Source organism: Amblyomma maculatum, chromosome 10 (assembly GCF_055883805.1).
Source record: "Amblyomma maculatum isolate TAMU_Amacu chromosome 10, ASM5588380v1, whole genome shotgun sequence".
Classification (NCBI taxonomy): domain Eukaryota; kingdom Metazoa; phylum Arthropoda; class Arachnida; order Ixodida; family Ixodidae; genus Amblyomma; species Amblyomma maculatum.
In genome coordinates, this window is record NC_139353.1 from 91,407,193 (window position 1) to 91,425,005 (window position 17,813).

The window sequence follows — 17,813 nt, forward strand, 5'->3', positions numbered from 1 at the left end:
GAGGACACTCGACGCCATTTGCGGCCCAGCTCGAGGTTCCACAACTCCGCCAGATGGCGTTGAATCTACAAGCAAAATTTCAACTTCAGGCTTGTATGTAATTAAAATAATTAAAACAGATCGAAGTAGCAGAATATAGATGATTTGGTTGCTAAAAGTAAGGCAAGATAAAGTGCAAATAATATTAATTGTCACGGCTAGATGGCATGCAACGCAACCACCCGATTTAAAGAGCTCTGCTTTACCCACAGCATAGTATGCCCGTGCGAACAATTTTTGCGTCCCTGTCGTGCCCTCCAAAAGCAGCGCGAGAGTGTTTTGCTCACGAGCAACATCGTTCTGTATTGTTTCAGGTACTGCCTCCACTCTTTTCAACTATGCCAGTAACTACTTCGCGCCAGTGGCGCAAGCGCCTGTTTATCAACCTACGACACGCTGGCGAAAAACCGAAACCGAAAGCAACAATGCGGCCTCCGGGATTTGCTATTTTGAAGCGGCCCGCTCTGAAGCTGGCACGCTTCGCCGAATCCGCTGTGCGCCGCTTTACCCTGAAACCCTTACGTGGGCCACCGGGGCCTTTTGGGAGCGTTCTCTCTCTATATATATATATACATATATATGTTATTCTATCATTTATCTTCTTTCACGTGTACATACCTTCGTCATGAGACCGCGGCGTCGCCTGTGGCACGCACCTTGGTTCACCATCTCACTAAACGCCACGCACGGCATCCCTTGCCTTGCCGTCTCGATCTGGCGTCTCTACCTTGCTTGCAGAGATGTTTATCAGCCGAAAATAATTCGGTTTCAGTAATACGCGTACATAAATGCAAGAAGGCTCCGCTTCGGTGAAAAGTTCTTTGCTCCTCTCTCGCGTTATTGTATGCTTGCTTGGGTTCACCTCTTATTTTTGGACAGAAAGAGCGGCGGGCGAAAGCTAAGAAATCAGCAACACAGCGCTAACACCTCCACTCTTTCGAGGCTTACAATGCGGAAGCAAACATCGGACATGTACATTTTTATATGAGGGAGCGCTTGTTGCTAAAACAAGTTGTCATACTAGAAAAACAATATGCTTCTCTGTGTACGCCTAAATAATACGGCATGAGCTCTTTAATTCCATACACTTCGACAATCTAGACGGAAGCAAGCCAGACACAAGTCCGATGATCACTGAGCTCACATATTAGCGTGAAGACTTCTCAAACAAAAAACAGATTATGCAACTGAAACCTTTTCGGGAAGGAAAAAAAAGCTTATTCGACCACCATCCGCGGCGTGCATACAAGAGTGCAGCAGGCACCGCAAATAGTAGACTACATGGGATGATATCTCGTTGATACTTCAGCGGTCAAAGGTTGCCAAACCAGGCAGCTGTTTTCGCTGTCAGAGAAAGAGCGCTATATAAGACGACAGACCGGGAAGAGGAGGACACACACACATGCGCTCTTAATGAATTTGAAAATATTCATTAAAAAATATCTACTGCACTTAAAATTTATGGTGTTTGTGGGAAATGCAACAACCAGATTACGCTCAAATGTTAGCTGTAGCGACACCATGAAATTTGACAAGCATGTGGACGAGTGAGATCCTATAACCAATTAAGTCCTGCGGGATCGGTATTATGCGGGGTACCCCAATTGAGCTGGGTTGGATGTTGGATGTTCATGTTTCAGAGTTTGCAGGCCATTGGTGCCACTCTTACAATTACAACTTTCTGGCTATTAAAGCTTGCTCTCTGGTTTCACGTCATGTAACGATATGCTCTGAATGCCTATGCGCAATATATTACGAATTGAATTCATTTTAACATGTGAAGGATCACAGCGCTGGTGACATTAACAGTGCCGTCAGTTTAGTCATGCTCTGCTACAACTGAAGTAATTTTCGGTCAACACGGAGCTGTAGCGCAAACCTTCAGAGAAAAAAGTGCAAAGAAGCTTCAAAACAGGCAGCGGAGCTACAATAACACTATTTTACTAGTAACTATATCTTATTTTATGTAAACACGAAGGTAAACATTGCGATGATCGACGGCTCGGCTGGTTCATACGTCGAGCGAGAAACAGCGCGAAAGCTGGAGAAACACGTAAAGTATTTTAGATTACAAGCGCTGTGTTTTTGTTTCCTCATTAGCCCTTCGCTCAGTGAATTACTCTTTTCTTCGCTTTATTTATTCTTTGTGTACCTTATACTGAACCGCGGTGCGGCGCGTAAGCGCTGTTTTAAGCCTGCGACTCGGCCCGCAGTGAGAATTTTGGCAATAGTCGTCATTTTAGAGTTCCGTCAAAAGAGCTGTGAAGTATGTTTCGGATGATAGCCCACATTATTCAATTTACGTTTATTTATGCGTTGATCGTTAGTGTGTCATGAGAGAATCAGAGCTGCCACGACCGTGGTCTCTCTTCAATCTCTCGTAACGACCAAACGAAACGTGTGAACGCAAAAAAAAAAAGAAACAGTCTTTGTTGTCTATTCAGGTGCGCAACGAGTTCGAAGCACAGAGCGCTTACTTGGACCATTATTTTCATATGCGTCTTATTTCTCGCCGGCCAGTTTCCGGGCTTCCGACTATTTCCAAAATGATATTGGGTTCAGTGCGGCACCAGCGTAATCACAGCGCTTCTCCTAGTGGCCGGGTGGATGCCAGAGGCGCACCCAGCGTTTTCCCCCATCGTACCAGTGGAACCAGTGTCTTCCCGTCACTGCTCCAGTGAACCTCGGAGGCCTCCAGCGTCCTAAGCAGAACTCACCGCGGAACCAGTGTAAAAAGCGTCCTGGTTTCGCAGTGGACGACACTGAAAGGCACTGCGTTTTGCAATAGGGGTATGAAAGAATTGAGCATTGTGGGGCAAAGCGTTTCGTTCGGAACTGTTCATAGGAAAAATGATATTTGTATGTGTCGGTGCGCGCAAAAATGGACACAAAACAGACGATGTGCTTATGGCGTGAGAGTCGCTTAGAATATTTGGCGATATATTCTTCATTCGGATGCCTTGTCGAGAAAATTATAGTGACTGCAAGGATTTTAGACGTGCTAAGAGAGCAATGGTTAGCCTTGACCGCCTAGCAAAGAGCAGAGACATTAGTCTGCCTACCAAGATCCGTATAACTCGTGCTATGGTCTTTCCAGTTATGATGTATGAATGCGACAGTTGGACTGTGAAAAAGGCTGACCGCCGAAGAATTGACGCGTCTGAATTGTGGTGCTGGCGAAGACTCTTGAGAGTTCCTTGGACTGCCAGAAGATCAAATCAGTCGATATTGTCGACCATAAACCCTGACTGTTCATTGGAGGGTCAAGTTCTAAAGTTAAAGCTCAGCTACTTTGGTCATCTGATGAGAAGGGAGCAGTCGCTGGAGAAAGATTTGATGTTGGGAAAGATTGAGGGTCGCCGGAGAAGGGGTAGACAGCGAACGCGATGGTTAGATGGCATCCTCGAGGCACTGCAGATGCAGTTATATGATGTTAAGAAGATAGTGAGAGACCGGAAAGCGTGGCGTGACATGGTCCATATGGTCACGAAGAGTCGGAAACGACTGAACGACTGAACTGAACTTGTTTCTTGTGCCTACCAATGGCTCCAGTTTTATAAGCTGCAACATGGCGGATGGTGAGTACAGTCGCTTATACCTATTAAAGGTAAAGCAAACGGCAGAGTGTTAAATTGTTTCAAGGTTCTGTGAGTAATTTCTTGTGTAGCGATCACGTGCAACTCAGGCACATTCGAGGCTTGGTCTGACTTTGAATTTATATGGGTTTTGCCTGAAAGCGCTTGTACATGTAAACATACGAAACTTGATAAACAAAGCTTCCTGAAAGAGGTAGAGCATCGATACTCGCTATGTGATTTGTCCATTTTATCCGGGCATTTGATGTGACACCTAGTACTTATATACTTTACCCCCCCCCCCCCTAATTACATTGTTGCTGCTCTGGTACGCAAACTTTTCTTGCATATATTTTTTTTTACATAGAGTGTAATTGTTTTCTCAAAGCTAATTACCATTTCACGCTTATTGCACCCTATTGCTAGCAGCTAGAGGTGAGCATTCAAAATAAGCTGACCGCCAAATGATTTGATTGGGGTAAAAGGAATGCGTTCATCAGTGAAAAGCACACACTGACACTGGGTTTCAAAAATTCTCCAAGATCATTAATATAAATATTGAATAGTACTGGACCGAAAACCGATTCCTGAGGCACCTCTGAGCGTACCTGTAGAAGCGTGAGTTGGCTTCATTTATTTTGGCAAACTGTGTCCCGTTTGCTAAATATGAGTATTCAAGCTAATTATTTCCAGCGGTGTGCCAATTAATCGCGCTTTGGTTTCCGTTTATAATATGAAACTTGATAAGAAAAATTAGAGAAGTCTAAATACCCTGTGCACCTGACCACCGTCATCAAGTACATTGGCATTTTCGTTCACAATAACAACCAGATTTTGTGTAGTCGAAACTCCTCGTCCAGAGCCATGCTGAGAATTTATTACGATTATTAAGCAGTTGTTCAGCTATGTAGTAAGTGTGTGCTCCAGTAGTTTGCAGCTGGTAGAAAATAATGAATTTTGACAGTGGTCTGCAACTTACATTCGGCTGTCACTTTTAAAGTACGGAACACGGGATTCTTTCAATTCATCTGGCAAAATACCCTATTGAAAAACGTCGTATGAAATATAATCAACTGGAACATGGCTATTTATTTTTGCTTTTAAACTGTTTTGTCATTAAAATAGTGAATTCAATAAAGAAAAGCATACGACAGTTTCCAGTTGCAATTTACTCGTTTTTAGCTCATTTTTTTTCATTTAATGAAGTTGCAATGCAAACCTGTTGGAATGGTTAAAATTATTATACAGCGCCTTGCCCCTTCGTGCTCCATCTTATCAGTGCAAAAGCGTCATACAGACATTTTTCTCGGAGAAAGTGGGTAAATATGTCACCTGCGACGAACTTAACTGAGTTACAATTGATTTTTTTTTGTACGCAAGCTTGGCATAAGGCATATTATATAAACTCAAGTAAATGGTTTTCCGTGAGGAACCGGAGCAGGCTCCCGCTCTTACCGTTGTCGGTGAGCCATTTAGAAAAGTCCTCTTCCCTTGTTGTGGTTAGTCCCACTTCGCGCAGAACCTGTGTCCTTGATGCCCTTGTCCCTGAACAAGTCCATAGCAGGTGGCGAAAATCCACTTCTACAGCTGGTGTGGAACACTTCGCGCATGTCGTTGGTCTGATGTCTGCTTGCGATTCCCATCGACATTTTACCGACGGGGTAAGGGCCGCCCCAGCTCTTATCCTTCTAAGAGAAACCTCCTCCAATCTCGTTAAGTTACGAGGGAGTGGGAATGTACACGGAGGAATAAGAGCACGTGTACTTTTCCTTAAAGAGGATGCTAAGATGGGAACAGCGGAGCGGGCATCGAAAAGGAGCCTGGCGGGGGCGCATTAGTGTTTGGAACTTCGTGTGTGAGGTGGTCAACTTTTTCTGCTCAGCGTTCTCAACATTTTCTTGTGTCCAATGTACCTGGATGCTTATCTTTGTTTTTTTATTGAGTGCGTGGATTTCCTGGGTAACACAAAGCGTCTTCGTCACTTTCTTTAGTTGTTTTATGGCGGCTAAGGAGTCTGTATAGATGTGGGCTTCTGTTATCGAATCTATTTTATTTATGGCCTCCATAGCATCGCGGACTGCATAGAGTTCCATCACAAGCAGGTCCGGGTATTCTAAAACATATTCTTTATGTACCTTTAGTTCGCTGTGTGTTGGACTAGTAGCTGCTGTTCTACCGCCATTTTCTATAATTGATGCGTTCGTATATGCAATGCAGGTACCTGGAAGTGCATCAACCAGAGGTCGAGATGTCAGCTTTTCTTTGCGACGAAACCGAGAGGTCTTGTTTGTCGTAATAGTCGTGAATTCCCACGGAGGGGGGTCAGCCATTGGTGGCGTTCGACCTGCCACCTCATTGTACAAGGATGCTATGGGCATAACATACTTTAGCTTCATATCCCTTGTTGCCTCTCGTTGTTCAATTATTTCTGTCAACGTATTTATCTGTGCAAACTCTTGGATAATAGGGATAGGGGTAAGTTTTGGTAAGGCCGTGATAGTGCGCATTGCGTTTCTATTGATTGTTTCCAATTGATGCTGGCTAAAATTTTGGGACCCCATTTAGCGAAAAGCATGCATTCTATCTAAATAACTTTTTTTCTGGTTTCAAGCCTTTTCTTTTAGCATTTACCTCTACATCCTCAACGGGCTGCTATTCTGCAAAAATAGGTGAAAATAAGCTTCGCGTGCTTCAGGGTATAGTATAGAAGCATATTGTTACGGGGATGTACTTAATGTAACGGCATAGAAATCACGTAGTGGCGTCACCGCGCTTTCATATATAACAGGGAGACGGGTCAGTCTGGTAACTCATTAAGTTCATTCCAGCAACTATGGAAAGTAAAGAATCCAGAATTTCTTAAACCCCATGCATTAATGTTTAAGTTATATCTCAATTGATAAAAGGGTTTCGTACTGCTGCTTCGTTATCCAACCACCTTTCACAGCATGGATTGAAGCCAGGTTTTTGTTTCTGATTTTACGTACTGAGCTTTCCGAACATGTTTCCATGCCGAAGCTGAACTTTAGCTTCGCCCCTTCGAAATTTTATCTCTCTCAATAAGACCACGATAGGCTGCATACCTTATCTTTCGACAGCAAGCGCTCTTGTCGTCTCCTCGTTACTCTACCATGCGACGTGTTCGATGTCAGTATGGGCAATATGCAGCTTTTTTTTCTCAGCAGGCGAAACTGACGAAGAAGTCTTCATTGTGAGAATTCTCATTGAAAAATATCAAGCCTGACATCTTAAGCAGCGCAATGCCAACCGAAAAGTAAGAATTTTGTCTTTATTAGGTCTTTAAGCACAATTAGAAGCGCGCGCTTTTCCGCAGCTGCATGACTGTAAGCCAGTTTAAACGCAAAGTACTCAGCGAAATCTGTGATGCGGGGCGCCATGCGACGAGAATGTTGTATTTTTTATATTTTTGTCGCTTTTAGCTGTTGATCCACCACAACCGATCCAAACAGTTTTCTTTTGCGAAGTGTCGGCAACGATCACCAGAAAATTTGCTTTTTGATAATTTCAGAGATATCATTACTGAGTGTGCGGTAGAAGTAGGCGGTAGGATAGTTAGAGAGGATACCGTTAAGCTGTCTAAAGAGAGGAAAAATTTGATTAAGAAACGCCAGAGTATGAAAGCTTCGAATCCAACAGACCAGATCAAATTGGCCGATATATCAAAGCTAATCAATAAGCGCAAGGTGGCTGATATAAGGAAGTATAACATGGACAAAATTGAGCATGCAGTAAAGAACGGGGGAAGCCTTAAAGCGGTAAAGAAGAAATTGGACATAGGCGAAAACCAGATGTATGCGATAAGGGACAAGGCGGGCAACGTCATCACGAATATGGACAACATAGTCAAAGTAGCCGAGGAGTTCTATACAGATCTCTACAGCAGCCAAAGTAGTCAGGATCGTAACGAGATTGGCGGCAGGGAAAAAGAGTCAGACGTTCCACCGGTGACGAAGGACGAGGTTCAGAAAGCAATAGAAACTATGAAAAGGGGAAAATCAGCTGGAGAGGATCAGATAAGTACAGATTTGCTAAAGGACGGGGGGGATATCGTGCTAGAGAAACTGGCCACCCTGTATACGCAGTGCCTGGTGTCATCGACCGTACCGGAACCATGAAAGAATGCAAACATTATCCTCATTCATAAGAAAGGGGACTCTAAGGACCTTAAAAATTACAGACCAATCAGCTCACTGTCTGTTACGTATAAGGTATTTACTAAGGTAATCGCTAACAGAATCAACACAACCTTAGACTGCAATCGAGCACAGGATCAAGCAGGTCTTCGGAAACGGTACTCTACTATCGATCATATTCATACCATCAATCAGGTGATAGAAACAAGCTCGGAATATAATCAGCCTTTATACATAGCATTCATTGATTGCGAAAAAGCATTTGACTCAGTTAAAACATCGGCGGTGATGCACGCATTGCGAAATCAGGGGGTAGACGAGCCATACGTGAAAGTGCTGGAAGATATATATAGTAGCTGCACAGCAACCATTGTTATGCATAAAGAAAGTAACAAAATTCCCATAAAGAAAGGTTTTAGGCAAGGAGACACAATCTCCCCAGTACTATTTACAGCTTGCTTAGAGGGGGTATTTAGAGACTTGGAATGGGAGCGTTTAGGGAAAAGGTAGATGGAGAATACATCAGTAATCTGCGATTTGCGGATGACATTGCCTCACTTAGTAACTCGGGGGATGAACTCGGGGGGGGGGGGGGGGAATAATGATTGAAGACCTAGACAGGATCAGCAGAAAGGTAGGCTTAAGAATCAATATGCAGAAGACTAAAGTGCTGTTCAACAGCCTCGGGAAGAAACAGTAGTTTACATTAGGTAGCGAAGTACTGGAAGTAGTAGGCAATTATGTCTACTTAGGACAGGTAGTAACCGCAGATCCGGACCATGAAAAAGAAATAACAAGAAGAATAAGATTGGGATGGAGCGCAGTTGGCAAGCACTCGCAGATTATGACTAACAGTTTACCGGTATCGCTCAAGAGGAAAGTATACAACAGTTGCATCTTACCTGTACTCACCTATGGGGCTGAAACGTGGAGGCTAACCAAGAGAGTTCTACTTAAGTTGAGGACCACCCAGAGGGCTATGGAACGCAAAATGGTAGGGGTAACATTAGGAGATAGGAAGCGTGCAGAGTGGGTTAGAGAAATAACTCAAGTTACCGACATTCTGGTGGAAATTAAGAAGAAATGGGCATGGGCAGGACATGTAGTGCGAAGAGAGGATAATCGACGGACGCTTGGGGTAACACTGAATTCCAAGAGAAGGAAAGCGTAACAAGGGGCGGCAGAACGTTAGGTGGGTGGATGAGGTTAAGAAGTTCGCGGGGGTCAAGTGGATGCAGCTAGCACAGAACCAGGTTAAGGGGAGAAATATGGGAGCGGCCTTCGCCCTCCAGTGGGTATAGTCAGGCTGATGATGATGATCATAATATTTTAAAGGCTTTCGCGCCGGTAAATTTGATCCTTTATATGCAATGCAACGCACATAGTTTGTTCTCATATAGTTGTTATAGATTTATATTTTAGAATAACAAGATGTATTTATTTCAATTTAAGAGAATTGGATTTTTTTCCAGTTTATTTTCAGTGCTGTTTCAATTTTCCTCGTGCTATATGATCGCTTTCTATAACAGATGGTAAATATATCGCCGCTTCAATTACTTGATAACAGTTCTCTAAAACATTATGGTTGAAAACATTTGCGTAAAGAAACAGACGCTGTGCATTATTCTGAGCAGAGGCTCTCGAGCTTTTCGCATACAAAGGTTTTGAAGGCGTTTCCAGTTCGTTTTTGGCATCTGTCAGCCGTGTGTCATTTTACCGCAACATCATACTTATTGCTCAACACAGCGGTAAAATACTGCTTCATTTTCCAGTAAACAAGGTAACATAAATCTATTTTGCTTAGTGAAGCGTGCTTATAGAACTGGGCTCAGCAGTATCTATATTTGTACTGTCATCTTTATGCTCCCTCGGCTGGTTAGTTTGAAAATATAGACATTGTTTCAGTGTCCTGGAGTAAGGCCTATGTTTTTTTCTGGTGTTTACCGACGGTATACTTGAAAACATGGGTGTACTTCTTGAAACCTAGGGTTAATCAGCAAATGATTGCCGGGCACGCTAGAGCAAAAGGGTGCAAGAAATAACATGGATCTAGTTATCGTGCTGCGCACAAACCTATTGAATAAAAACAAATTCCCCTGAAACATTTTCTCTCATTCCTTCAATACATGGCTGCTGATAGTACAGATAAAGTGGAGTAATAATATGTTTTGCTGCTTTCAAGTGAAAATGTTTTGCATCGAAATAGGTTGGTTAGTTAGTGGGGTTTAACGTGCCAAAGCGACTCAGGCTATCAGAGATGCCGTAGTGGAGGACTCCAGAAATTTCGACCACCTGCGGTTCTTTAACATGCACTGACATCGCACAACACTCGGGGACCTTGCTTTTCGCCTCCATCGAAAAGCGACCGCCGATGCCGGGATTCGACCCCGCGTCCTTGGGAACAGTAGTCGAGTACCGTAAACACTGCGCCACCCCGGCGGGGCTTTTGCATCGATATACTGCTGTCTAATACGTAATTTTTTTCATCACTCCAAATAAACATTCACATAAGACAGCAGTATTTTTGCATCGAAATACTGCTGTCTTATGTGAATGTTTATTTGAAGTGATGACTAAAATTACGCATTAGAGAGCAAACATCACATAAGGTTAAAACAAAATTGAACCTCATTTTGCACTAGTAATTTCCCACTTCTGTTTTAAAAGCAAAATAAATGGCTTAGTATATTAATGGATCTGACAGAGGGTAGCCAGAATATTTCAATAAGTGTTAACACTCTGTTAACCCATATTGAACCGTGCACTGGCGTCGCCTACTATGGTGCCATTGTAGATGATCATTAGCCATTTACTGGCGTGAATTGCGGGCGATGCTTGATAAAAGTAGCGCTTTGCACAGATGCCAACGTAGGAACAATATTCGGACCACTCTTTTCCACTGTTTAGCCACTATATCACCCTTTATGGCGAGCTGCGTGGGCCCTTTGTGTGTTTTGTTTAGTGCTTTTATGCTGCGGAAGTCAGTATGAATGGTTCTAAATGTATTACTGGCACGAAATGACTGCTTTGAGTAAAACAATTTTATGATTTAATGTGGAAATATTATGGAAGTCCTTAAAATGATTGGCGTTCTCGAGCGGTTCAACGAATTTATTGTGTTTCTGACATCCAAGTTGATAAATTCTTAGTGGTGATCCACAAGAATATTGTCGGAATCTAGGCGAACATTGGCACATAATCAGAACGAGAGCACCTTATTTGCAAAATATGGATGCTGCACATGAACGCTTCTCCAAACACAACATGCCGACACTGGCCTACTTTTAACGACCGTTCTCTTGGGGCTTTGTGGCTGTTTCGTTGTAATCCGCTGTTAGCAAAGAGCTTCGCAGCTGCTTTCGTGGGGTTTCGAATGACTGTGGTATGTACCGAAACAGTCCTTCGACCTTGTGATTTCACCGCTGTACTTGTGCGTCGCAGGGCGAATGTCAGACAGAAAGAGATGTACGACTGCTGCGATTTTTTTTTTCGTGCCTGCGAGTGAAACGCGGAGTAGCTGCTGGCTATCATTTCTAACTTATTGCAAGGTCACACCACATGCACGAAGGAAAAAATAAAAAACAAGAACAAAAATGGGTAAGGGAACAGAACACCACGTGTCGATTCCAACAGTGAAAGAGGAGCGTATATGTCCTTACAGGTCTATTATTGATCACACTGCAAACTTAGTAAACTTCCAATTTTAGTGATCATTAATAACTACATAGCTTTTTCAAACGTGTGCATGATGGCCAGTTTTAGTTTCTGGTTGTGCTAACGTTTTGCGAGCTCCTTTATACGCGTGTTATGCGTTTCGAGTTTCGAGTTTCTTTTTAAGGACACTAGGTGAGTGTCTATAATACAAGCAGCATTGCGTCATATTTCTTAAAGTGAACGCCAACAGTGAACCAGCTGCATCTGGCGCAGCCTTCCAGAGCTGATGCCGTTGACACAGGCCCATTTTGCTGCTGCAAGCATTTTCTACATCTCTTACTCTCCAGAAAACTTAAATTCATGACAAGAGGTTGCATACAACACGAACCAAAGGCGGTGTGCTGGAAATCTGCATTTGCGAACCTTTGAGCAAAGATATTTGGAATCGGCACAGTATTGGTGGTGCCCCTTATCCTCAGCACGCATTTGCCATTTTCGGTTCCCTGTCATTGTGGCTAGATGGCAAACCGATACAGTTTTCCCTATCTCCGCCAGTGGCTGCGTGTTGTATAGTGTTTCTCCTCAGGAATGTACATATACTGTCCACCCAGATTTGAATGAAGGATTATAAACAAACTCTGTAATCCGCGAAAGGCGAACTTTTGCATCTTATTAGAGCCTCCAATATACCTTTTGCTACTTCCCAATGGATTGAAGAACACTGTAGTAGCTCCATACCTGTAAAATATGCAATATGTTGTTCGATAAGCGTCAAGAATTTCCTTTTTTCAAGAATATCTGTTTTGCGAATGAAATGAGAGGACAAATGCTGCAGTAAATATAGAAGTCCTGCAATTTTTTAATTTTCACGCAGTATGTTGGAAATTTGAAGCTACATTAATACAGCTTCTCAGAAAGGCTAAAACCTAGAAACACAAAGCTACTAGTGAAGCTAAACATCCCTTTCAAAAATGCCGAGACGATTCGCTTCCAATCGCCACAATGGAGACCGATGTGATTATTAAAGCACATTCCTGTAACTTTGTCATGACAAAAAGTGGGAAAAAAAATAACGCAAAAATTTAGAAGTATTTGGCTGGCTTCAGCGAAATATAAAAAATAAAATTTGCAGAAATAATTCAGATCTCTGCTTTTTTAGTCTCCATCATCGCCATTAAGTTGTAGCTGAAATAAAGCGTAGGTTCATTGTGAAAACAAATTTAGGCATTTATGTTGGCAAATAATCTGGAAGTGCATTTCCTGAGGGCAATTTTATATACAGCCAACTAGCAATATGTGAGCAGTAATTAGAGGGCCTGTGAATAGTTTTTCACGCGGGGTCCTTATATGACAGCCCACCTATGGAAAAGCACCTCAAAGATACAGAAAGCAATGATTATGTATTTGTCTTACAGTAGAACGGCCTTGCATTTTTGTAGATTCTATCACTTATTTCTGACTATGTAACTGCGATGATTGTACTAGCACCCATCACAAGAAATTCAAGCAAAATGAACAGTCTTCCTGAATGTTCATTTCAGCCGAAAATGAAAAATAGAAATAAAAAATTTGTACTAAATCACATTTGTGAATCAATGTGGAAAAATATAAAAACAAGGCTTACTATAGAAAACAAAGTATCGTCAAAAGCTTGATTACTCTTTGCTTCTTTTACTGCTTCTCAGAGTTTCAGGTCTTTGCTGAATAAAAATTTGCGTTAGAACGAATTGTCGCCATAACAAAAATTTTAAACTCTAACAGAATCTATTTTCGCAAACGTATTATTTGGAAAAGGTTCTACCGTGAAACGGCTTTTTGACAGAAATGTTTTGGATTGATGCAGAAACGAAAAGATGGAACGAAGCCGAGATCACCATGAGATATTGAAAATAAAGGTGTTAATTGTGGATGGCGTGACTTCTGGTGATATATATTGGGAGCCACCACTCGAACAAACGTCTTTATTCCAGCCACAGTCTGGAACACTGCGCGTGATCTTGCGAAAACCGGTGAATGATGACGATGCTGCGTATGTACAGATGAAAGAGGTGAAAGTTCTGGCACCGCACTCACACAAATCCCCCCGGCAAAGAAGCGGCCACCCTGGACGCTGTTTAGATGGAAGGGGGTCGGCGGGTGCACGGCTTCGTGCGCGAAATATGAACTTCTGAGCACCGACGCCGATTGGAGACGGTATGCAATGGGACAACGCGGTAGTTCACGGGAGAGGTTTGCTGGAGCATGGTGTAAAGACTGATATAGCGATGAAGGAACTTCTCTCACAATCCAGGAGTGAGGATCGGTGTCCAGAGTTGCACTTCACCACCGGTTGAGAAGGAGGCAGTGTGGTGGTGCTGGTCATAGTGCTGCTTCTGTTCTTGCTGGGCGGCTTCAGTGTTGTGGAGAGCAATTTGCCGATAATGGGCCATACGTGTATAAAACTGGTCGGCCAACGATACAGATGGAGAGGCAGGAGCAGAGAAGAAGGTGGTGTCGAATAGTGTGGTTGGCTGACGGCCATAAACTAAGAAGAACGGGCTGTAGCCAGTGGTTCGTTGAACGGCGGAATTATAGGCACAGGTAATAATAATAATGATAATAATAATAATAGGTAACGAAATGAAAAATGGTGTTCCAGTTGTTATGGTCAGGACTGACGTGCATGAATATCCTGTGGGACAAGGTGCGGTGAAAGCGTTCGATGAGACCATTGGTCTGATGAATTATAACTAGAAGATGTCTTGTGGACGGTGTTGGCAGAGTGGAGTACTTCGCCAGGACACGGGAATGAAATATCTTCCCACGGTCGTCAATCAAGATACGCGGAGCACCATGACGCAAGACGATCGCTCGCAGGAAAAACTCGGCAACTTCAGAAGCGGAAATGGTGTATAGAGGGGCTGTTTCAGCGCAGCGCGTCCGATGGTCAAGGGCGGCTGCAACCCAACAATGACCGGCGGCCGTGAGAGGTAGGGGACAGAATTAGTCAATGGCGACTAAATCAAAAGGCGCGGATGGGCAAGGAAGAGGTTGCAGATGGCCGGCAAGAAGACATATTGACCCCTTACGATGTTGGCATGGTGCAAATGGTATGTATTTGGCGACGCTTGTAGAAAGCCCGGGCCAAAAGTAGCGGCTTTTTATATGATCGTACGTCTTGTGTGTCCCAAATGACCGGCAGTGGCGTTGTCATGGTAAGCCTCAAACATTCGACGATGGAGAGAGTGAGGAACAACGGAAACCCACCGATGACCAGTCGTAAGGTATACAAACCGATAAAGCATTCCGTATTGAATCCGGAAAAGGCGAAGCTGACGACGCAGGCGACTGTTGGATGCCGGTGATTGACCGCGGAGGCAAGGGATAATTGTGCTGCAATAAGGATGAGCCTGCTGCAGGGCAGGGAAGTTACTGCTTAGGTGCGGAGAAGCACCGAGACTTAAAGAATGTTACCTCGCTACTATTACTGACGCAAAGGCTAACCGCGCCAGAAAGATATAACTGTTTGTTGGCTTTTTAGATTATTTGAGCCTATGCCGGCTAAAATGCGGCAAGAAAAGCCGCTACGTCGCACTTCCTGAAATGAATTATGTGGGAAAGGATTGTGCATTAAAAAAACAACTTGCGCATGACAGAGTTACGACGCAAAAAGAGATGCTTTGCCATTAACAGAAGTTCTCAAGTTTAGCCGCTTGGGAAGGGAGTAAAAAATTAAAGGAAAATAAATCTACACATTTAATTTATGAAAACACCTCTAAACCGGAACTGCCGAGTTCGGTTTCATTTTCTCTCACCGGAAAACATGAGAGTGTTTTGTTTCACGGTATCTTCCTTAGCACTTGCCGACCTCGTACTGTATAACCTGTTCCTTCTTCTTGTGTTTACCCAGCTTTTAGCTTATAAGAGAGGTTAATAATGTATTATTTAACTGAGTACTGCATAAAAGCTTGAAACATTGTGATGGTAATGTGGGAGTTTTTCTTGAGTATTTAGGTATGTACCCCTTTTCCGCCAAATGTTTCAAGTCGTGGTGAAGTTTAAATTCTGAATTCGGGACTGCATTGGTATTAAGGTGGCACAGTGACCCTAAAATTTATCTTTATGAATTGGATACTGTTATTAACAGCAAATTGTCTGGCCTTCTCACTGGCATTTCAATATGTCATTGTTTACCTTGTATGTGTACTAGTAATCAATACTGACGATGTTGCCATTAACTTTCTCGGTGTCTACAAGGAGTGCAGTTTTGCATCAACTATGTGTATGAGCTGCCTAAAAATATTGCGTTTCAGGATAGAGATATAAATTTGCACAATGATTGTTTTGATACTTGTAGTCACTTCCAGCCAATGTCACAATAGGGCTCTTTTGCTGTTTTAGTCGGGCTGCTTGAATTAGTAAAAATGATAAAATATTTTAATGCCAGCGTGGCCTTAATGATTAGTTTTGATTTATGGGGCTTAAAGGGACACTAAAGACACCCAAATATGCTATCTGGTCATACTGTCGCCGCAGATCTGGCAGCAAATAATTGAATTATTGCTGAGATATTACGATAACAAGTTGAGGTTTGTTGTTGTTCCCGCCGGTCAAATTCAAACTGTTGTCTCTTACTACGTAGTAGGGTAGAATGACGCACACTATGACGCAAGAGGAGACTCCGTGATTGCTGGCGCGCGGGGAGCGTAGAATAAAGAGCAGGTGCGTGCCGAGTCATGATCTTCATTCGATACGCACTTAGGGTAGGTGAATCTGCGGCTCCTAGCTCCTATTTCTGGCCCCGCCGGCACAAAATGAAACTATATGAGCACGCACGAAGTGCCTCAGCCGGACTATAACCGAAACTGAAGTAGCCGCCAAGCATATTTCTATTAGTGCCTTTCCACATTTACGTTGTCTTTTCGCCGTCGTTTACGTGTGATAAAGCATGTTGGCATATTAGAGACAAAACCTACTACCGCATTCAAACGGGCCATGTAATTTGCATTTGTCAGTGTCCGGGATCCCTTGCGCGTCACGTTATTTGAAGTTGCGAGTCTCGGCCGTTTCGGTTGTGGCAGCGATACCTGTATTTCGGTTCTTCCTCTTTACTACTTTATTCCAGCTGTGTTTTCAGTAAGAGCTTCTTTTTTGTAACCAGAACTGGCATTTTGTTGACGCAAGCCCACTTCATTTTTCTCTTTAGTGCCTTTTTAAGATCCCACAGCTACTAAGGCTATGAGAGATGTGTACTGTATGACCCAGGAAATTTCGACCGCTTGGCGATCACGATAGTTGCGGCAGGTTTTCAGAATTAAGTGAAATATATGAAATAAAAAAAAAAGCATTGTTCACATAACAATCGGCGTACTGGGAAGAACGGGATACTACTATATGACAATAGCACCTATTGTCTAGCAACCTAAATAATGTAGACCTTTCTTATCTGCGCTTTAGTGCCCCTTTAGACATGGCTCATTGATCCACGTGACCAGCGATAAATTGACTTTTGAACTAAACGCGCTAATAATAACAAATCCCGATTGTACCATAGTTATGTGCTGTTGTGGATAAGGTCCCATAATTGTGGAAAAAAGTATGGGTTTTAAACACAGGCTTTGTGGCAATTACCGCCTAAAAAACGATTTGGACGCCTTCTCTTCCGACGCATATTTGCATGTGGTGGTATATGGCAGGAACGTTAAGGAAGGAAAAAAATAGATAAAATACAATATTGTGACACACTGTTTTCAAATACTAACATACTTTTTCCGCCATTAGTTTCACATAACACGACATGTCAAGATGACTTAACTTATAAAAAAATATATGATAGTTCTATCAGCCAACATTTTGTCTCACTTGCGCCCAATGAGCTTTCAGAGCTGGACTGCACATGAAATGTAGTATGACTATCAGTGACATGGCTGAAGTACACGTAGCTGTTTTTGTTTGAATTGTTCCGATGTGGTTCTTGATATATTGGTTGTAGTTATACCAATATAGTTTGGTTGTGAAACTGCACATATACTGTTTCGTCACCTGGATATTCCTTGTCACTTGTGCAGTTTAGTAGGATTCTTTTAATCATGAGCTAGTGCCAGCTCTTTTAACTTGCTGCTTTACTTATAGTGACCCGCCTAAAAGAAAGGAATGTCGGCAGTGCCTAAACAACAAACAAAATAACTGCTGCGCTGCGGAGAACGAATATTTTATGGCTACGTTTAAACTCAACCTGCCATGTACACGGAGCAAGGTTGTTCATGCGGCAGGTCAAAAGAGTGCCTTTTTTGCTGTTAATTTTGTTTGGGAGACGACAGGCTGAAAAAAACCTGGCCCGAAAGCTCAGCTGCACTGGCAAACAAACTGGGCTGCCAACATAAAACGCCAGCTCTATCCTCATAGAAAGGGC

The 17,813-nt window shown here is 42.9% G+C and overlaps 1 protein-coding gene across 1 annotated transcript in view; it reads right to left on the reverse strand.

The window, feature by feature from the left end:
* The window catches only part of LOC146177000 (putative thiopurine S-methyltransferase), a 75,235-nt gene extending 61,384 nt beyond the window's left edge, over positions 1 to 13,851 (reverse strand). The window contains exon 1 of the mRNA XM_084581438.1: positions 13,706 to 13,851. Within this exon, the coding sequence (XP_084437564.1) occupies positions 13,706 to 13,851 (146 nt within the window). The remainder of the gene's footprint in view (positions 1 to 13,705) is intronic.
* Between the last annotated feature and the right edge of the window lie 3,962 nt (positions 13,852 to 17,813).